Source organism: Hyperolius riggenbachi, chromosome 2, assembly GCF_040937935.1.
Source record: "Hyperolius riggenbachi isolate aHypRig1 chromosome 2, aHypRig1.pri, whole genome shotgun sequence".
Taxonomy (NCBI): domain Eukaryota; kingdom Metazoa; phylum Chordata; class Amphibia; order Anura; family Hyperoliidae; genus Hyperolius; species Hyperolius riggenbachi.
In genome coordinates, this window is record NC_090647.1 from 337443513 (window position 1) to 337466742 (window position 23230).

A 23230-nucleotide genomic window follows, 5' to 3' on the forward strand; every position below is an offset into this window, starting at 1 on the left:
AAATAAATGTGCTCCATCAACTTGGAATTATTTGAATTTCATTAAGCATCTACAGAGAAAAATGAAGCATTGGTGGAAAAACATTGGGAAACTGTCCTTTAAAGCAATCCTTATTGAATACCCACTAGGAAAGATTAATGAGATGCCAATAAAATCAGAAAATCCCCTCACGGTTATGTATTCCAGGCAGGTCTCCAGAAAGCTTTGAAAATTTATCATTGCAAAATGTGAGGTGAATTTTAGTCAGTAGAATCAAATTTTGTAGCGGCTAATTGTGTTGTCAGAAACTTGATGGGACTGCATGAAGCCATTGATGTGCAGCGAAGAAAGCAGCACAGCCAAAAAGGGCTGGAATAGGAGGGAAAGTCAGCACCTGGGAAACAATTTCTATGGGTGAAGTGATCCTAGGCAGGCAGGGGTAGGTTAAGATGGTGCACCTCCTACCCACCCATGGCTTCTCACATGTTGCACTAAAAAAAAAAAAAAAAGGCAAGTGAGGATTACCAGAGGGGCCACCATTTTAGGAAGCGGTTTCCTCTCATTTCGACCAGCAGCATTGCCACTTGTGCAGGCAAGTGGTTTGGATGCAATGACTCAGTTTCTTTACCTTGAGTAGTCTGGGTGGCATGGGAATACCTTAAAGTGAACCTCCGGACTAAAAATCGACTCAGCAGCACTGAAAAGGCTTTGGGTTTCTTTAACCGTTTCACAGCATCAGAACTTTGTTTCTCTTATACAAGCCTCATTTTTAGCTGCACAGAAGAAAACTGCCCGGGCTTTTTCCCCCCTGATGCTGTGCAAAGCATGATGGGAGTTCTGATGTTATTGTTCTGCTGTTTTGGAGCAATTTTTTTTTTCATTTTGAATTTCACATTTGAAGCCTAGCGTGTGCAGCTGGGAGGGGTAATCAGGACACAGGATAGTTGGAACTGTGTCTCCTGCTCCTTGTCACCTCCTTTCAACCAAAAAGATGGCTGCCCCCATGAATCACAAACATTTGCCTGTTCTTTTAAAACAGGGTGGGTAAGAGATTATATTATCTATTCTAATTAACATAACTAATGTAACTTGATGACCGTATGTTTGTTTAGGCTGAAGTTCCCCTTTAAGATCAGTCAATTCACCTGGGAATGATGGCTTAATGGAGCAGTGTCATAGGTTGTACTCCTGCCGCAAGCTCACTCAGTACAGTCCTGCCAGAGCTGGCATCCACACTCAGTCATAGCCACAGACTCCTGAAGCAGAATGCCTACGCCCACCTGCTGCCTATATCATCCAGGGAAAAAAAAAAAACAGGGGAAGCTGGTGGTATACATCTTTAGGGGTGTATCCGCTACCTTTACTACCTATAGCCTTAACTGCTATAGTTACAGGGCCCAATCTTCCGTCACTCTACACCTATAGGAGAGATGTGGTCCTACCCTGAGCAGGAAACATTATGACCAAGGGATAGCCCCAATTATATATATAAAATTCCTGGTACTCGGTTTTAAGGCCCATTCACTGAAGAATCGTATACTGGTTAGGGCCTCTGACTCAGGAAACCAGGTTCAAACCTTGGTTCTTCGGTTCTTCCTGTTTCGTAAGCCTGACATGGCTACTGCTTACTGAACATGCCCTAGTGGCTGCAGCTCTGGTGCTTTCAGTCCGCCAGGAGAAAAGCGCAATATAAATGTTCTGTGTCGTCTTATAAAAATACTAATCTGGCTACTATGTCAGAGTTACTGATGTAACAGATATGAATGAATATGGGGAGGTAATGCCAGAATACCAAACTGGCATACTCTAATCTTGTTTAGTGATTTGACAGTAGTATAAAGCCAGGCTACAGCTGACATCATGACTGATTACATCATACTCTGTTAAATACTTAAAAAGAATATGATTAATATTAGCGGAGATATAAATAAAACAAATTTATTAACAATAACAAAAAAAGGAAATGTACAGTTTGCTTCCAAGATGTGCCAATGCAGGGTAAATTCTGAAGTGCCATATCTTTCACCACTTCCCAAGTCTTCTGAAACCAACCAACACAGCCGTTCGCAGCATGCACAATGTTCTCATTGCACTCATTATGTAATATAGTAGGTCTTGCTTTTCCAGTTGAAGCAGAGAGCTTCAGCACAGTCTATCTGCACTAGCTGTGGCACCTTAACCATCGTGTCCAATAATGTTAGCTGAACAAGATCTTTTTATACTTGGAATCTGGAATCTGCCCCCTTGACTTTAGTCTTCTGAGAGCTTCCCTCATGTGACGTGGCTGTAGTGGAGGACTTTCTCCCCATTTCTCACAAACGTCCAGCGCTACACACAAGGAAAAAAATATAAACATTAATACGCATTTGCAGATACAAGTGTGTAAAGCAGCAACACTGTAAGGTATAAGGGTACTGACAGTGCCTGTGCCACTACTTATGACTGCAGAGCAGCAGCTGGGAAAGAACTCAAGGCTTTCCTGCTTATTAGGGTCAACTTTAAGGACAACTGAAGCGCAAGGTATATGGAAGCTGCCATATTTATTTCCTTTTAACAATACTAGTTACATGGCTATCCTGCTGATCTCTAATACTTTTAGCTATAGACCCTGCACAGGCATATGCAGATCAACCGCTTCTGACATTGATCTGACAAGATTCGCTGCATACTTGGTTCTGGAGTTAGTCAGACACTAATGCAGCCAAACAGATCAACATGGCTGCCAAGCAACTGGTATTGTTAAGGAAATATATATGGCAGCCCTCCACCTTAAAGTTTGTCCTTTAACCCGACTGTGCGGCACTCTTACAAGGTATAGACAGTGGGCAGTTATTAAAAAGCAGCTAAACACAGCGGGCTTGTATCTGCCTGCTGGAAAAAGCCAAAACCGAATTGGAGAACATTGCTCCATGGGGTTTAATGAGCTAAAAAAAAATTTTTTATTTTTTTTGTTCTTAACTTTAGAATCCAACTGGCAGACCTGATTAATTATTACAATTACATTGTTAAAGTAAACCTGCAATGGCATCACGAGAAGATGATAGACAATAACAAGTCCAGTGGCTGGTGCGTGCATGTGCACTAGCAGCTTTCCCCCTCAGTATCTGCTGAAAATAGACATGCCTGATCGGGTCTGCTCTACTGCGCAGGTGTAAGGTGTCTACATAGTGGAGCGGACTGACCAGGCTCGGCTATTTCTGCCAGAGCCCAACCAGGAGGAACTACTACTGCGTCTGTGAGAGGCTCCTGACAAGCGGACTTTCAGGGCTGAACAGGAGGATGAGGGAAGCCTCACTAGGATCCAGAGGCTTCCCCCTCCCGAGGTACGTACCCCCCTAGGGGCACTTTTTGTTCCCTTCAGGTACACTATACAAATCTGCAGCTCCGTTCAGTTGCATGGAGGGCTGTGGTTTCTGTACACAAGTTCTTCCACTCCAACTCCTGAATTTATGGTACCGCCTCTGTTTCTTATATAGTAATGTATTGTAGTTTCCAGGTTGACTGAAAGAACACAACATACAGGGTATTTCATCACTGCCACAGCTCAGAAGTTTTACATCTGAATGAAGACAACGTCTGCTTTTCAGAACAAAACCAAAGCACGGCTGGCTAGGTAGCTGTCACACTACCATATTGCAGTACCTATCCCTGCCAGTCACTGCCAACATGGATGAAGAATATGGGTCTAAATTCTATAGCCAAGCCTGTGTTTCTGTTGTCAGGGCCTTTTTCCACTGCAAAACGCAACTGCAAAACGTTTGCGTTTTTCCCAATTCTGATGTGCGTTTATGCATTTGCATTTTCCATTTTTCTGATTGGCAAGTGATACTAGCGGTTAAATCAATGCAAAACGCATTTCTATGCGTTTTTCATGCGTTCCTATACTTTACATTGAAACGCAAAACGCATCATAATCGCACACATATGCATTTAAAAAAAAAAAAAAAAAAAAAAAAAAAAAAAAAAAATCGGAATGCAGTGGTGGAAAAGGCCACCCAAAAGTCTTATTTTAAACAGGCTGCACTTTAGAATCAGCAAACGCATGCGTTTTGCTTTTTTTGGCAAAAACGCAGCTAGTAGAAAAGGGCCCTGACTTTGTTTTTTTATAGCTATCAAACAAACAATATAAATTAGTCAATATTAAGATTAACATAAAAGATAAACAAAAAAAAAACACAATAAGGTTGTATTGTGAACACTCATTAGGCCCTGGACAGACACCTAGGTTGCCTTGGCCAAATTCAACTCTTGGTAAATCTGAGCGAGGTGTAGTTAAACTTAAAGTGGTCTGAAACTTAGCATTTCTTTTTTTGCTCTAAAAAAGATTCCTTACAGTCTTAAAGAGACTCCGTAACAAAAATTGCATCCTGTTTTTTATCATCCTACAAGTTCCAAAAGCTATTCTAATGTGTTCTGGCTTACTGCAGCACGTTCTACTATCACCATCTCTGTAATAAATCAACTTATCTCTCTCTTGTCAGACTTGTCAGGCCTGTGTCTGGAAGGCTGCCAAGTTCTTCAGTGTTGTGGTTCTGCTATGAACTCCCCCATCCAGGCCCCTCTCTGCACACTGCCTGTGTGATATTTAGATTAGTGCAGCTTCTCTCTGTTCTATTATCTTTTACAAGCTGGATAAATCCTCCTCTGAGCTGGCTGGGCTTTCACATACTGAGGAATTACATACAGGCACAGCTGTCTGCACTCTGCAGGAAGAAATAGCCTGACACTTCAGTGGAAGATAGCTGCAGGGGGAAAGAAACACACAAATGATCTCTTGAGATTCAAAAGGATGGCTGTATACAGCCTGCTTGTGTATGGATGTATTTTCTATGTGTGGACATACTGTACATCAATCTACTTCCTGTTTTGGTGGCCATTTTGTTTGTTTATAAACAAACTTTTTAAAACTGTTTTTAACCACTTTTAATGCGGCGAGGAGCGGCGAAATTGTGACAGAGGGTAATAGGAGATGTCCCCTAACGCACTGGTATGTTTACTTTTGTGCGATTTTAACAATACAGATTCTCTTTAAAACTATCACAAATTTGTTTTAGCAGAACAGCATTTAAACAGTTAAACACAGTATTTTGTCCTTCCATGGAAAGCCCCTTCAGCTTATGATCCGCATCCAAAGAGGAGATAACAGTATATTTAGTTTACATTCCTTAAGCTCATTTTCAGTTGTGAAACAATGTACCCACTCTCTGCATGCACACAGTTCAGAACAGCTCACTAGAAGATTTTAATATGTAATAAAAAGCAGCTTGAATAAAATGCAATGGCAGCTTTTGGAGCCGAAAAAATACTTTGGGAACTTGTAATTTGTAAATGGACAATATTACTTGTGCACAAAAGCAAATATGGCGACTGTATGGGTAATAAAAAGTTGGAAAACATTTTTATTGGATGTTATGTCAGAGTTTCAGACCACTTTAATCTACAGTTCAATAGTCACCTTGGAAATCAGTCCAGCCACCTGGATAAGGCAGCACTAGCCGGTGCACTTTTTACTGCAGGTACACCACTCCTGCTGACCAACAATCTTCAATCATGTAGAAAAAGGCACTCCACAGGCTTCAAACTTTCGTTCATACATGTTACGGGTCACCTGACACACTTGAGGAAGGGTCAGGTGACCCGTAACATGTATGTGTCCATGCTCAATAAACAAACAAAAGTTTGAAGCCTGTGGAGTGCCTTTTTCTACACTTTAATCTACAGGAAAGGATTACACAATCTGAACTGAGTTTGTGATCAACAGACAACACTTATGAATTCAATGCGCACTACATTATCAGTGCAGTCAGATCTGCAGGGAATGTACATGCAGAAAATATAGTGGTACTGTACGATCTAAAATTATACTAACATGAAGCCCAAAAGTAATTTATCAAATTCATTTTGAAAGCGAAGTACATTGTAGACTCATGAAAAACTAGGCATAGAGTTGACAATAGTTACATGTATCTACACTTAATGAATTTGTTTAAAGAGATTACAGCTGAAATAAAAATGTAGCACTATTTGTAATATACTATGATCCAAATATAAATTGTGCATGAATGTCAGGTTGCATAATAGCTCAACTGGACTTCACACTAGTTAAATTACTACAGTATGTTATTATAAAGTAGTATCTGTGGTAAAGGGAACTTTGTGGGGTTTTTTTAGTAACATTTAGTCAAATCAATTTAATTTACCTATTTAAAATATACAGGCTTAGTACACTGTTGCTGACGCCAACTGCTGGTAACTGGTAAATGCTTGGTTGAACCTCTGGCTATTAGCAGCTGCCGAGATAATGCCCCTCCCCCCCCCTTTTTTTTTTTTAAATAAACATTCCATACAGATAATCTTCTAACTAATAACTAGTTACCAACTAGAAACACAAATATAGACTATTCCCCATTTTTTGGATGTCTAAAACGCTTTAAAGCAGTTGTTGAAGAGTGTACAGGATCATGCATGTTGGGCAATAAATAACACTCACTCTTTACATTCCGCTGTGAAAAAGACACAGGTGCATTCTTACATCCATTTTCTGGAGCCTACATGAGTATTTCAGTACTCCATATGTGAGCAGCCAAAAAGCACAATAGATCATTTAAGAGGACAGCAAATTTTTTTAAAGCTATACTGCTGATTACAATAGCATCATAATAAGAGGCTCTATCACAGTGGTCCTCAAACTAAGGCCCGCGGGCCGAATGTGGCCCCGAGGCTTTTTTTTTTACCGGCCCCCACAAAAAAAAAAAGTATTAGACTTCTACATCATTTTATGTATACTTCTGCCCTCCAGCAGTCCGAAGTATGTTGACCCGACTCTCAACCCAAAATGTTTGGGGATTCCTGCTCTATCAGGACCATACAGCGGATGCACATGTAGCAAGCCTGAGCTGGGATGCTGCTTCCCTTTTACCTGTCTGTACAAGCCACATACCCATCTTTCTATGTACCGTATTTAGTGGACTGGGAACAACTAGAGATGCAGTTCTAAGAGGAATGTGCAAATACACAGCCTGTAGAACCTTCTCAAATCAGAGCAACCAATATAGAAAATTCATGACACACATATTAAAAGGGCATCCATTTTTATCTACACATGACCTTAGTAGTGTATATTTAAATAACTTTTTTTTTCACTTAAAAAGTAGCATGTTTCACTGATTTTGACATACTCTGTACATAAAGGAAATTTAGGCCCCTTTCACACAACAGAATTTGTGTGAAATTTGCGTTTTTGCATTCGTGTTTTTGTGTGATATTTTTCAGATGCACATTTTCTGAAAAAAAAAAAAAAAAAAAGTGGCCTGCATGTATGTTTTTTTTCACAATGGACATGCAAATTCGCATATCTGTACAAGACCAGGGCTGTGGAGTCGGTACAAAAATCATCCAACTCTGAGGTACCCAAAATGGCTCTGACTCTCCGACTCCTTAGTCTAATACTTACCAGGGCTGTGGATTTAGTACAAAAATTACCCGACTCCGACTCCTCGGTTTATGAAACCTCCAACTCGACTCCAGGTACCTAAAATTGCCCCGCCTCCACAGCCCTGTATAAAACAATGGGAATGATATGCAAATAGTTCTCAGTTGATACAAGGTTAATCTTGCATGCAAATATATGCGGCTTTAAAAATGCAAGGAGGAATTTGACTGGTCCATTTTCAAACTGCATAAAGGTGCATACAGCATGTGCATAATCCTGCATCAATTCAGATTTGCATCTCAATGACTATCCCTGATCACCACATGTATATGGTTCAGGTGTTCAGCTGTACCCTGCTTAGTCTGTGTCAGGGAATCTAAGCACTGAGATCTGAGAAAGCAACACATCTTGAGCTTTCTTTAGCAAACCAAGACCTAAGCCATCTGCTGTGTGTACTTATTGAAATATCAGGACTAGGTTTTAAGGTGGGTACACACATCAGATAAAAAAAGTCTTTGGAAAATGAAAGATCAGACCAATTTTACCCCCTTCCATGTAGTATAAGAGTCATACTCTACACAGTCTATTCTATGGAGCTGAACTCCCCATCAGATAACAATCTTTGCAAGATGCTGCACACAAATATGATGTACACAGTCAACAGATCAGTATCTGCAAAAGATCAGTTCCTGCAAAAGATCCATTCCTGCAAAATGCATTGATAGTCTATGATATCTACAGATCTCATACACACATTGTTTAACGGACATTCATCTGCAGATCAGACAATTATCTGCCGATCTGAAGATCCATCCTGGTGGATCTGATCTGAAGATAATTGTCCGTTAAACAAGGGTACGAGATCTGCAGATATCATAGACTATGAATGCATTTCGCAGGAAAAGATCTTTTGCAGGAACAGATCTTTTGCAGATACTGATCTGTTGAATGTGTACAGCATCTTTGTGTACAGCATCTTGCAAAGATTTTTATCTGATGAGGAGTTCAGCTGCATAGAATAGACTGTGTAGAGTATGGCTCTCATACTACATGGAAGGGGGTAAAATTGGTCTGTGATCTTTCATTTTCCAAAGACTTTTATCTGACGTGTGTACCCACCTTAAGAAACAGAGGAGATATATGGACTTGTAACAAAACACTTTGTGATTACCTTCTTCTACCACTTCTCCAACAAAGACCTTGGAAATACCAGACATGGCGATGACCACATTCTGGGACACAGAGCAGCCTGTAATAGACTGAATCAGCTGGAAGCAGAACAAAAGACAGATGAAGAGCAAAATAAATGGACTAGCTTCAAAAAATATACATAAAGATGAATACATTTGTCACACCAGCATAATAATTGTTGGCGTGCCTTTATGTACAAATCGACATTCCTAGCATGAGCTACACAACAAGAATACTGACAGCTTGTAACAAGTTTTACTGTGCAGTTTTCAATTCACAGTAATGCCTTGTTCACACTATCTGCGTGTCCATTTACATTTCATCAACGGCATTATGTGCGATATGCAACATCATCAGAAGAGCATAGACCGGTGATGGCTAACCTTGGCACTCCACCTGTGGTGGAACTACAAGTCCCATGAGGCATTGCCATACCCTGCTCTAAGCATAACTTGGGGAGGCAGAGGCATGATGGGATTTGTAGTTTTGTCACAGCTGGAGTGCCAAGGTTAGCCATCACTGGCATAGACTGCACTGTCTGAAGTTCACACTATTGCACATCAGTGTATTGCAATAACACACTGCTGCATGCATTTTGGCAAAACAGCACCGAGCAGCACCATGTCCTGAATGCACGGCATCTCCATTTTCATAACATGAACAAGGCTTTAACGGATACCAGCTACAAATTGGAACAAAAAAGGTTGTTCATATTACAGTATAAATTTAAGAAAGTGCATACAAAAATGTATAAGCGTTTATGTGCGTTTTTTACATTAATCTTTGCGTTGCAAAGCATTTGAACGCAAGTCTTTGCATGCCCCAGCCTTATTTTATCTGGGCTTTGTTTTCTAAATCTTGAAATTAAAACGTACATCAAGTCAATGCATCTGGCATCTTGTCTGCTCCATCTTGTTCCCCTCAGCTATCTCCGGTTCTACAATTCTCTCCCTATGCCAGATGTATCTCAACCCACCACATGGATAGATACCTTTACCACATACAGGCACTTCTAATAATAAGAAATATGAAAATGCAGGCTACTCCTCATCTATATTGCAATAGACTCAGAAGAGTTTTTATACAACTGCATTAAAAAAATATCCCTCCTTTCGGGCTGGAACCCATAGGAGCGCTTTTGGCAGCGTTTTGGCAGCACTGCGATACGCTAGCAGTTTGCCAAAACGCTGGGCTAATGTTAATGGATGGGGCAACTTCCACAGGAGCGTTTGCGTTTCCCAGAAACGCAAACGCAGGACCTGCAGCATTTTGGGAGCGTTAGCGCTTCAATGTAAAGTATTGAAACGCTAGCAGAAACGCTCAGCAAAACCTAAACTGAGCGGTTTTGCTAGCGTTTTGCGGTTCAGCACACTGTAACAAAATTAAAAATAATTCACAGGACCAATCAGGATAAAAACGCAAAACGCAAAACGCTAGGCACCCGCTGGGGAAAAAAATACAATGTTGCAAAACACGACCAAAAACGCGCATGAATCCGCTTGCAAACCGCTCAGACAAAACGCTAGCGATTGCGTTTTGCGTTTGCGGTTTTCAGTGGGTTCCAGGCCTCACTCTGGAGAATATCCCATTTGGCAGTTGTTTAGTTCAGAGCTTTGCAAAAATAACAGAGCAATAAGCTGACAATATGGTTGGACCTGACTAATATAAAGCAAGAAGAATTTAACAAAAAAAAAAAAAAAAAAAACTTCAAACATTTTGCTCAAAAATGTGACCAATTTGTAATTTAGGTTTCCATATTGACCACAAATCTTCCTGGTTGAATGAACTGCAGGTAAGTTTAAAGGTTTACAAAAATGACACTATTACAATGGAAGAACGAACAAGTATATACATTAAATAATTCTAAGCCCATACCCGCTTGATAGCAGCTTTAGGGAATGCAGATCGCCTGTACATCTCATAGCGGTTCAGCTGTTCTTCAGAAAAGGAAGACACCAGAATTCTAAGGAAAGATAAATGTGGCACTGATGTAAACATCAAACAAAAGAGAAAAATACACTGCTGTTAATTGTATTTTTACAGTGTTTTGGCAGTCCTCCTAGTAGTGTGCATTATCTGGGGCTCCCGTTTGCCTTTGCGCCACCGCCCAGGGTTGTTGCTTGGGCAGGTCGGGGACGGTTCCACTGGGTGAGGTGCCTCCTTTTTATTGGTGGCTCTCTGAGTAGCAGCACTCTACTAGGCGTGGCGTCTGCCTGCATGAGCACGCCCTCCAGACTGTCACTCACCTGCTCACACATGTTCTGTGATGACACCGGTAGCATTTCCGGCTAAACATGTTGGAGTAGACTTGTTTCAGCCGTCTAAAGATGCCACTATCTAGATCTTGCCTCATACCAATCCACTTTAGCCGCTGTGCCTCAGTGTGGTTCACTTGCCCAGCTGGTTCATCCAACTGCCATACCATTATTTTAAAAGGCTACAAAGGTGGTCAGGGGTTGAATAAACGTGAGCTTCCTTATTGAGAGGAACTGCCAAGTGCAAGTTCTTTGACAGCTCTCATTGACTGAAATAACGTTTGCCAGCTAATCCAGTAATAATTCTATTCTCAAAGAAATATGTAATATGATACTAGTTATATCCCCCATTGCATCTTTATGAATAAAATATATTTTGCATAAAAATATGCAATATTACATGTTTGCACGGTTAAATTCAGTTTTATAAATAGGCCATTTAATCTATTCCCAGGACACTTACTGCATTTTCTGAATTTCATCCTCATCAACTTTCTGCTTCTTTTCTTTTTTCTCCTTTACTTCGATTTTCATTTTCTTAGCGTTGGAGGCATCTGGTGTTTCTCCTGATGTTGTTGCTATCGGACTTCCCTCAGCTTTTACCTATAAGTAAAAAGGAAACAATATTAGACAAGACACAAAATAGGTCCCCACGCATGCATCATGGATCATACAGCTTGCGGCAAGTTTAATAGCTCCAATCCTTGGGGAGGAAGGAGGGCTGTTATATTGCTTGTTACTTGCTTGAATGCCTGGGCACCTGGCTGGCTGGCATCTCTGAGTAGGAGATATTCAGCTTAAAGGATACCAGAGCTGACTGTTAAAAACGGGGGAAGCAGGCATGTATGGGAAGCAGTTCCCATGCACAATGCTTCCCTTGTTCTCCTCAGTCCCCTCCAGTCTCAGGGCCAGTGCACACCAAAAAGTGCTAGCGTTATCGCAAACGCTCAGTGCTTTTTGAAGTGACTTTTCAGAGTGATTGTAGGCATGTGCCTGACTATTTCCTAATCATGCCTAGCAATTTTTGGAGCGTTTTGGTTTAGCATTTTTTATTTTTTGTTACAGTAGAGCTGGAACTGAGCAGCTTCTATGACAAAAACGCTTGGAAAATCGCTCTGATCTAGCACTTTTCAGAGTGATTTTCCACTCTCCTATACTTCACCACCTGAGCGGCATGACCGCCACGGTGGATTGCTCAGCCCCTGGTGGGTCTTTTTTTATAATTTAAAAAAAAAACATGCAGCTAGCACTTTGCTAGCTGCGTGTTTTGTTCGATCGCCACCGCTCGCTGCCGATCCGCTGCGAAAGAGGCCCCCCCAGACCCTCAGCGCAGCCTGGCCAATCACTGCCAGGCTGCGCTATGGGGTGGATCAGGACTCCCCCTAACATCATGATGTCATTCCGATCATCGCCATGGCAACAATCAAGCCCTAATAGGAAATCCCGTTCAGAACGGGATTTCCTGTTGGGTATGATCGCCGGCGGCAATTGGAGGGGTGGGAAGGATGCCGCAAGGAGGGGGGAAATCATGTAGCTAGCGCTAGGCTAGCTACATAAGAAAAAAAATAGGTAAAAAAACCCACCAGCGGCCGAGTGTCGCAAATCAAAACGCCAGGGTGGTTAAAGGAATTATCAGGCAAAAGAATAAAAAATGAGTTTCACTTACCTGGGGCTTCTACCAGCCCCATGCAGCCATCCTGTGCTCTCGTAGTCACTCACTGCTGCTCCAGGTTCCCGCCGCCAGCTAGTTTCGTTTTTGCCGACCTCAGGGTCGGCGGGCCGCATTGCATACTTTTTTACGCTTTCCCACTAGTGCAGGAACATTAACACATACATTTTTACGCGTTAGTGGTGCAACGTGTAAATTTTTACGTATTACACCACTAACGCGTAAAAATGTATGCGTTGATGTTCCTGCACCAGCGGGAATGCGTAAAAATGTATGCAATGCAGCCTGCCGACCCTGAGGTCGGCAAAAACGAAACTAGCTTCTGGCGGGGGACTGGAGCAGCAGTGAGTGACTACGAGGGCACAGGATGGCTGCAAGGGGCTGGTAGAAGCCCCAGGTAAGTGAAACTCATTTTTTTTTTACCCGATAATTCCTTTAAAGAGAAACTCCGACCAAGAATTGAACTTTATCCCAATCAGTAGCGGATACCCCCTTTTACATGAGAAATCTATTCCTTTTTACAAACAGACCATCAGGGGGTGCTGTATGACTGATATTGTGGTGAAACTAGGGTTGCAACAGTATTAAATTCCACGGTATGATAACCGTCAATAAAAAATACCACGGTATGACGGTATTACGGTATACGCTATTAAAACAATTATTTGGACCCGGGCCCCACCCCTTTCCATTAAATAATGTGCCCCCACCCGCCCAGTAATAGGTGGCTGCAGTATAGGTAGCCAGGGATAGGTGTAGCCAGTGGTAGGTGGCGCAGCATAGGTAGCCAGTGGTAGGTTGCCGCAGCACAGGTAGCCAGGGATAGGTGTAGCCAGTGGTAGGTGGCGCAGCATAGGTAGCCAGGGATATGTGTAGCAAGTGGTAGGTGGCCACAGCATAGGTAGCCAGGGATAGGTGTAGCCAGTGGTAGGTGGCGCAGCATAGGTAGCCAGGGATAGGTGTAGCCAGTGGTAGGTGGCGCAGCATAGATAGCCAGGGATAGGTGTAGCCAGCAGTAGGTGGCCGCAGCATAGGTAGACAGGGATAGGTGTAGCCAGCAGTAGGTGGCCGCAGCATAGGTAGACAGGGATAGGTGTAGCCAGGATTGGTGCCCACAATATAGAGAGCCAGGGATAGGTGTAGCCAGTGGTAGGTGGCGCAGCATAGGTAGCCAGGGATATGTGTAGCAAGTGGTAGGTGGCCACAGCATAGGTAGCCAGGGATAGGTGTAGCCAGTGGTAGGTGGCGCAGCATAGGTAGCCAGGGATAGGTGTAGCCAGTGGTAGGTGGCGCAGCATAGATAGCCAGGGATAGGTGTAGCCAGCAGTAGGTGGCCGCAGCATAGGTAGACAGGGATAGGTGTAGCCAGCAGTAGGTGGCCGCAGCATAGGTAGACAGGGATAGGTGTAGCCAGGATTGGTGCCCACAATATAGAGAGCCAGGGATAGGTGTAGACAGAATAGGTACTCATATAATAGGTATCATTCTGCACTGCAGTGCAATTCTCTTTTAAAAATAGCTTATTGGTGGCAGTCAGGTCAGGTGACACGAGGACTGGGAGAAATCAAATTACAAATTGTGATCAGTGTCAGACTTTTTCAAAATGAGCTTATCTGCAGGTGGTAGTCAGAGATGACACATTGGGGAGATCAAATGACTGCTTGCTTAGTCACAGAGTGCTTGTGTCAGACAGGCTAAACTCTCTAAATACATGCAGGTGCAGCCAGGCAGGGTCTGCTTTCCTAGCTGGCTCAGGCCCCAGAGTACAGAAGGTTATCCTCCACAGTCCACATCCACACTACTCAGACACAGTGGAGGAGGCTCTCAGGTGGGGCTGGGTATATGGATACCCTTAAGATGGTGGTGGCGATGCCCTTTTTTATTTTTTGGTGGCTCTAGGCATTTCCTGCTTGCCTTACTTGTTGTTGCTGGTCTGGAAATATGGCTCCCTCCTGGGTCGTACAAGCTACGCAGCAGCAGTACGCAGCACTCGCAGACTCTGGGCGGGAACGCAGGACTCGGGAGGAGGAGTGCGTGGTGTGTGTGCGTTCCAGCCGCTAGGGGGAGCAGCGTCTAAATTACATGCCGCGGTCGCATCACCATTACAGGACGCCTGTACGCAGCGCCTGACGTCATCCAGGAAATAGCTGAGAGAAGGGCAATGATGGCGGAAACCGGTATTTCGTAAATGTGCACGATACGGTTACCATGCACATTGAAACCGTGATATATTGTGAAACCGGTAAACCGCGGCAACCCTAGGTGAAACCCCTGCCACAAGAAACTGAGGACCGCGGTACTCCTGGCAGTTTCCTGTCTGTGAACCTTGTTGCATTGTGGGAAATAGCTGTTTACAGCTGTTTCCAACTGCCAAAAAAGCAAGCAGCAGCTACATCACCTACCAACAGTAAAAATGTCACCATGTAATAAATGTCAGAATGTAAATCAGGGATTTAAAATATTTTACAATGGGCAAACACTGACTAAATAATTTATACATAATTATTGTAAAAATGAAGCACTTTTTTATTACATTATTTTCACTGGAGTTCCTCTTTAAAATTGAGGGAGAATCGCCTCAGAAATCAGCAAAAATTCTGCAGGACTCACGTTTGCGTTTGGGAGAAAAATCACATTGCTCTGGTGTGATCCATCCTATTCAAATGCCAAGTGCTTTTCAAAGCGCTAGCATTTTGAAAAGCATTCAGAAGCGCTCTTGGTAGGCACAAGCCCTATCCTAAATGCTCCCCTCAGCCTCTTCCAGATTAGTCAGTAGTGGGCAGGTGCTGACCCAGCAATGTGCGTCCTTTATAGCGAGCGGTGTGCACATGATGCCGGGTCAGCGCCTGCACACTACTGCCTGATCCCGACGAGGCTGAGGGGGGCATTTAGGTGAGAGTGGAGGCGTTGGAGAACGGATGGAGCATTGGGTTTAAGGACTGCTTCCCATACATGCCTGCTACCCGTTGTTAAAATATTTGTCAGCTCTGGTATCCTTTAAGAGAATTACAGCCAGAATTAAGGTTAGCAGAAATGCCATTTGTTATAGGATAACTTCTAGATCACCAAAAGAAGTTTACCTCCATAGCAACAGGACCTCTATGTGGAAATAGACATTTCCTGATTGGTTGCTAGGGGGAGTGACTGTAATGACAGTGCTGTGTAGCTTGCTAAAACAGCGAAAAGAGAACATTTTTCACAATAGTTATTGGAGGGCCCCAAATGTGATCCTCGAGCAATGTTTAGTATGCCTCTGTACCGCATGACAAATAAGCATATGGCTGTTAACATAATAGCCCACCTCATCAGGTGAGACCTGTCCATGCAGCCCACATATTACTTACAACTGTGAGCGTTGTCTACATTTTGTCTTCTAAAGTTAGTAAACAGCTCTCAGTTTTTCTACTGAAAGATTAAATCTCTGGGACCAGCACTGCAGCTCAACAGATCATTAATATGCAACTGCAATGCTCACTAAAAAGATTAAATCTTTCAGCAAGAGGGTAGAAAAAGAGGGTGGCCCATAGGGAGAGACCGGCTGGTGCCCCCTCATACATTCTTACTGACTGTTTCATGATGTGGATGATGACAGTGAGAGGAATGCAATACACAAAGAATAATAGGAAGAGGGTGATACATAAAGTTATCAGGGTAGGCTAATATTTATGTTTTACTAGAATCGGTCTCAGCATAGTAAACACCTAAAAATTTCCTGCTGTTCCCAGTGTGCAACCTACAGGGGTACAAGGAATATAGATTTTGATGCAATGTCAGAACAACCTCATCTCCTTCAGGACAAAACTAAAGAAGACCTGCTTGTTCCTATCAGGGCTGTGGGGTCGGTACAAAAATCTTCTGACTCCACCTCTGACTCCTCAGTTTATGAAACCACTGACTCCAAGTACCCAAAATGGCTCCGACTGACTCCTTAGTCTAATACCAGGGCTGTGTATTTTGTACAAAATCATCTGACTCCGACTCCTCAGTTTATGAAATCACTGACTCCAACTCTGACTCCGGGTACCCAAAATTGCTCCGACTCCTCGACTCCACAGCCCTGGTTCCTATCATTCTTTGTGAATTAGTGGTCCAGAATGAGCTGTAAATTCTGCTGGTGCAGCTTATGTTAGTGAGAACAGCATTTGCTAGACCATGTTTTTTCCAACTCTACCCTTATTAAGATTCCTTTCTTATCAGATCTAACATGGCATCTAATCAATGAAAATGAAGAAAATAGGAGGATGCACACCATATACCACTAATTATATTAACAGCATAATAAATACTGGGTGCTGTGCATAAATAAAAGCCATGAAATTAATATACACAAAGCACGCACACCATCGATTTTGAATGCAAAAAGATGTATATTGTGTTATAACAAAGAAGAGCAGAGAAACATATGAATACAATAAATATAATATACATACAAAGTGTACATACAAAAAGATCAAAGCAGCATGGCCAGCAACTATACTTGAAAACAGCATGTAATATACATATACAGTGGACCACCAAATGGTCACAAGGATGCAGCAGTGAATGTATACAAAAAGTCTTTGAGAAAACTGCTGTTAATCAAAAATAAGTACCTGCACATAGCCATGGAAAATGTCCTAGAACAGGAAACAAGAGTCCAAAGAAATGCACAGAGCAAGTGAGACACTCTCACCGCTATATTACCCAGATGTGGAGTTTCGGACCAAAGTCCTTTGTCAATGGGTTGACAGCAGATGGCACATGGCAACTGGAGCAGGTGGAGAGCGGTGAAGTTCAGAACTTCACCGCTCTCCACCTGCTCCAGTTGCCATTTGCTGTCAACCCATTGACAAAGGACTTTGGTCCGAAACGCCGCGTCTGGGTAAGATAGCGGTGAGAGTGTCTCACTTGCTCTGTGCATTTATTTGGACTCTTGTTTCCTGTAGACAAAGAAAATAGGCGAAAAGGCGCTCCACAAGATTGCTGGCAAAGCCCTTCTTGACAGCCACCTCCGCTGCCGTGACCAGGATAGATCCTTTTCACCTCTCGAATAGCCAGTCATACAGTGTCACGGCGCCAGGATTTATGCTGTATCAGGCAGTCAAACAATCCACTTTACTCCACCTCCAGAGGTATACTCAAATCTGCATGCTTCCTATGAGACTCGTTTTACCGGAAAGCAAAAAAGCAGAAAAAAGTCTCTCTCAGTGGGTAACAGTCACACTTTAATTTTCCATACAAGGCACAATAAAACGGAATAAAAATCACTTACATCAAAAGTGTCCTATGCCAATATAGGACCCCCTCTGGACATATCGCTTCACACCCTTGTGGTACTAAGGACATGAATAATCGATCACTGGTGCCCAGCCAGCTGTCACCGCTCCGGGCGGTGACAGCGGCTTGTCATGGTACAGGTAATATATCTATATCTATCTATCTATCTATCTATCTATCTATCTATCTATCTATCTATCTATCTATCTATCTATCTATCTATCTATCTATCTATATATGTGCCTTAGCCTGCTCGCTCTCGTATCCCCTGATGATGGCGGAAAGCCGAAACTAGTCGGGACAAGAGCGGGCTGGGCACCAGTGATCGATTATTCATGTCCTTAGTACCACAAGGGTGGGAAGCGATATGTCCAGAGGGGGTCCTATATTGGCATAGGACCCTCTTGATGTAAGTGATTTTTATTCCGTTTTATTGTGCCTTGTATGGAAAATTAAAGTGTGACTGTTACCCACTGAGAGAGACTTTTTTCTGCTTTTTTGCTTTCCGGTAAAACGAGTCTCATAGGAAGCATGCAGATTTGAGTATACCTCTGGAGGTGGAGTAAAGTGGATTGTTTGACTGCCTGATACAGCATAAATCCTGGCGCCGTGACACTGTATGACTGACTCTTGTTTCCTGTTCTAGGACATTTTCCATGGCTATGTGCAGGTACTTATTTTTGATTAACAGCAGTTTTCTCAAAGACTTTTTGTATACATTAACTGCTGCATCCTTGTGACCATTTGGTGGTCCACTGTATATGTATATTACATGCTGTTTTCAAGTATAGTTGCTGGCCATGCTGCTTTGATCTTTTTGTATGTACACTTTGTTTGTATGTATATTATATTTATGGTATTCATATGTTTCTCTGCTCTTCTTTGTTATAACACAATATACATCTTTTTGCATTCGAAAATCGATGGTGTGCGTGCTTTGTGTATATTAATCTAATCAATGAAAACCCGTCTGATCGTATACAGTTGCCATAGAGTTTATGAACGTTGTTTACAGCCATGCATGAAGCAAGTTTCATCTCATGTCAATGTTTACAGGAAGACAGAGTGAACACTTATGGTTACTAGATCATAATATAAATTGACATTCGTGTTACTAGAATAAGACGAGCAAGAATTATGTGGCTGGCTCACCTCCTGCTCCACTTCGCTCCCTTTCTCCGGCTGTTCTGCGGCTTCCCCGGCAGCCTCCTCCTTCTCTCCCTCCATCGGGGCAGCGGCCTCAGCTTCCGCCATATCAATCGCTGTTACTTATTCTTTTATCTTTTATTATAGTTTCTCCTGCTACAGTTCTACTTCCAGTTCAGGATGTAGAGGCGCATACTTTCTACGTCACTCGTGCGCGACGGCTAACGTAAGTGACGTCATACACATGCGTATCTGTCTGATTGTTGCAGGTGTCATGTCAGCTATTGCAGCCTCTCAGATTTTGCAGCCCCGCATGCGCAGTAGGAGCCTGCGCCCCATTACATTGTGCAGCCACGTGTGAAACATCCTAAATATCTCCACTTCCGCACCACGTACACTCCCGAAATTTTCAGGGGAGGGAGGGGACCCCCATATCTAGCTCTGTGTCGAATTGCAGCCCCGCTAGTTCCCGAGATAGGTTTGCTGCAATCAGTCTCGGGAACCAGGGGGGCTCGGGGGCTGCAATTCGGCACAGAGCTAGATCTGGGGGTCCCCTCCCTCCCCTGAAAATTTCGGGAGTGTACGTATGACGTTTTACTTGGCTGCACAATTTAATGGGTCGCAGGCTCCAACTGCGCATGCGGGGCTGCCCATTCTGACACTACACCTGTACATTTGCGCTGCCCCGCATGCGCAGTAGGATACTGTGTGGCCACATTTCCTATTGAATGATGCTGCTGGTGGTAAAATACTAAATATCTCCACTCCCACATCTCTTACACTCCCCAAATTTTTAGGGTAGGAAGGGAACCCCCAGAACGACCTCTATGCCAAATTGCAGCCCCTGAGACCAGCTGGTTCAGGAGATAGATTACAGAAACCTATCTCCTGAACCAGTGGGTCTCAGGGGCTGCAATTTGGTATAGAGGTAGTTCGGGTGTTCCCTCCCTACCCTGAAAATTTGGGGAGTGTAAGAGGTGTGCAAGTGAAGCTATTTCGTATTTTACCTCCAGCAGCATCATTAACTTCACAATGAGCATGCGTGCTACTCAGTGTGGAAGGAAGCTTCCGGGCAGCACAATCAGACATTACAGGGCCGGCTATGGTTTTCTCTGTACCGAAATTAGAATAATAATGGTCGAAACCCTTCCATTAAATTGTGATTGTGGTTTTTCGTGATGTCTGAACACCCACTCATGAATGAAACTGCATTTACTCGCTTCGTGTTTTCTGACTTCGTAAATTCTAACAAGTGAATGGGACGGGTTTTAGCCAGTCATCCTAGGTACAGCACCCAGTCCTCAACAAAATGGCTGCACTGTTACAACAGAATAACCAAGAGGCTGGGGGTGCCTCAAACTACTGTTACTGGTAGTGAGCATTGGCTTTAGGGGCAAACCCAGGATTTTTAAAGGGAACCTAAACTGAGAGGGTAATGGGCTTTTCCTTTTGAACAATACCAGTTGCTTGGCAGTCCTGCTGATCTCTGGCTGCAATAGTGGCTGAATCACACACCTGAAACAAGCATGCAGGGATGTGATTACTAGTGATTTAAATGAGCCTTACTTGTCGCGGCTGGATTACAAGGGGTTATTTACCCATAATTCTGCCGTCCGCCCTGCGTTCCAAACAGCTTGCACGCGTTTTATTGGTCGCATTGCAAGCCTCACCACGGCGCACTTCCTCTTTCAATCTCGATTGTCTGTACAGGCAAAAAGGAAAATGAACAACTTTGCAGTTGAAATGATCAAATTTGCCAAATCGGTCAGAATAATTGATTTTTCTTGAAAATCGAGGTAATCGCTGCCACCATCCTCCAAAATTATAACGGGACGAAGGAATCCCAACACTATCATAATATGGCAGCCAGCCCAATCACTTTCGATCTGCTCCAGCCACCATTCGGGGAATAGTCACTTCCAAAGGCTTGAAGACTGTGAGCAGCGTGACGTTAAAGAAGGGTTACTGGGTCCATTTATGATGTAATCTCGATTTTATGTACAATCGATAAACTAAAATTATCGATTTCACGCTGGAAATCGGGTACTAGCTATTCCTCGAAGGAAGAAAATGGTTATTTGCAACCTAACTAGTCAATCAACAATTAGAAAACAATGTGGTAGTATGACTCTTCGGAGGGCAGATTATATGTAGCAACAAGATTACCACAACAGGCACAAGACTGAACAATTCAATCATTAGTTTTATTCTAAAACTATATACATATACTTTACAACCAACAGGTAAATATACCTGTCAGTCAGAACAGATTGGGTTGACAGAAAAGGGTAGAGATGAAAAGGAAATAGAATGTCTTATAATTAATGGTGAGCTCCGAATGGATTCCGAATTGATTTCGACGCAAAATCATTCGGAAACCAAACGCTTATTAGTGCACCTGAGTGGGCTGGTGTGGAGGAATTAATTTACCCAGGGTACCTTCTTCTTTAACCTTTTGGGGATCGCAGATATGAAATCCTACGCAGCACTTGTGGCTGTTCTAGCCTAATGCAGCGTAGGATTTACGCCGCCCGCTGTTTCCACTCCCGACGCAAGCGTGCGCACCCGAATGGGGAGATTAAGCTGTCATATGACAGCTGAAATCTCCCCTCAGTGATCAGAAGCCATTGTGTTTGGCTTCTGATCACGTGACCACTATGATTGCCGGTGGATCATAGTGATCACCATTAGAGCTGCGGCGGTAGAGGGGAAAGAAGAGGATCCACTCACCTTCCTTATGTTCCCCGGCGATTGGCGCTCCCCTCCGCTTTGGCCGGCATCCACGCTCGCTCTGACGTAAGTCCTGGGTCGTGGCTTGATGATGTCATCAGGCCACAACCCGGGACTTAGTGGCAGTACGAGCAGGGATGCCGGCGACAGCGGAGGGGTCCACAGCTGCTCATCGCTGGAGCCTGGGAGGTGAGTAAAGGCTGCTTCCAAAAAGGGGGTCACCTGGGCACACCATGCCCACCTAAGCCCTCTCAGGGATCCGGCTGCCTGATGCGACTTGGAACACGATGTGACACACAAATAGACACGGATTAAAGAAGAAGGAACCCTGGGCAAGTTAACTCCTCCACACCAGCCCGCTCAGGTGCACTAATTAGTGCTTGGATTTTGAGTCTAAATCAATTCGGAATCCATTCGGATGTCATCACTACTTATGACACAGTTCAAAATACCGTTATTGGTAGTCCATGCGGCAATCAAAAGTCCAAGATGGCCAACTGCCATGCGGCCAGAGGCCTTTGTGAGAAGGGAAACGCCAAGTTGGCCGCTTGCCAGAGTCCAGCTGGCTTGTCGGGATGGTATTGGACACATATGATGAACAAAGGACCTTGAGCTCCTAAACTCTCCCATGGTTCCATGGTTATACCCCTCATTCAGTAAGGTTGAATGAGGGCGGGGATCACACACCCCTTGGAACCTGAGATAAGCTTCTCATTGAGACAGAAAATATATCTAAACTATGGAATGTGCTCTATCTATTACATGTTAGGACAAATTTAATAACATTTTTGGGTCTGTCAGGATGTATCAAAAACAGTGATATCAAACATGAGCAAGCTGGGGTGAATTGTGACCCCAAAATGCATACCTCTGCTTTAGCAGCGCTCACCGTTTATTTGGTAACATCAATCATGTGGTTTGTTCCGAATTTCATAATAAGCGGGTTCTAAGGGCCGGCGCCCTTTTGGAGCATCATATTTATGACAAAAGATTGATTTTTGTGGGGTCATGAAGGGTTTACTAACTGAGGCAGAGGGCCAGCTGTGCTGATAAAGATCTCTTTGAACAATCTACAGAGTGGTATTGAAGTGTGGACTGGAGGTGCCGCAGTGGAAGCTGTCCAAAGTGTGAAATGTCTCCCCCTGCATGGTTGGTTGACCTGGACCCTAGAAATATCTCAAGATTTTGAAGTCATTTGATGTCCCTAGTGATTTCAGGGATATATGACTTTCCCAAAGGTAATTAGCATGAAGCTCCTAACATTTGACCAGGGAGATGGGGAACTGTGTTAACCCCTGCTCTTTTTAAACTTAATTGTTTTTCTGTCTGCTGTCACTTTTTTTTATAGTGGCTACAAGGAACATTTTTATAAGGCTCTAACTACTTAATTTGGATGAATAAACCCAATGTTTATTTGTTACACAGTGTTCCTGTTACTACAGTAAAAATCTGAGACACTTCAACAGGAATTCCTGTTTCTCTCCTCACTGCCACCTGTCCTTCAACAAGGATGTAAATATCTTGAATTCAAACTATTAGGCCCTGGGCCCACTTTCATCTGCTATCTATGGC

The 23230-nt window shown here is 43.3% G+C and overlaps 1 protein-coding gene across 1 annotated transcript; it reads right to left on the reverse strand.

Annotated features, from left to right (window-relative positions):
- Positions 1–1901: 1901 nt before the first annotated feature.
- On the reverse strand, positions 1902–19173 carry TAF11 (TATA-box binding protein associated factor 11). Its single transcript, XM_068265518.1, has 5 exons — positions 18935–19173; positions 11321–11460; positions 10478–10565; positions 8583–8679; positions 1902–2307 (listed from the first exon to the last, which is right to left on the reverse strand). Exons 1-5 carry the CDS (start codon positions 19034–19036, stop codon positions 2177–2179), a joined length of 558 nt encoding a protein of 185 aa, XP_068121619.1. The 5' UTR covers positions 19037–19173; the 3' UTR covers positions 1902–2176.
- Positions 19174–23230: the final 4057 nt, after the last annotated feature.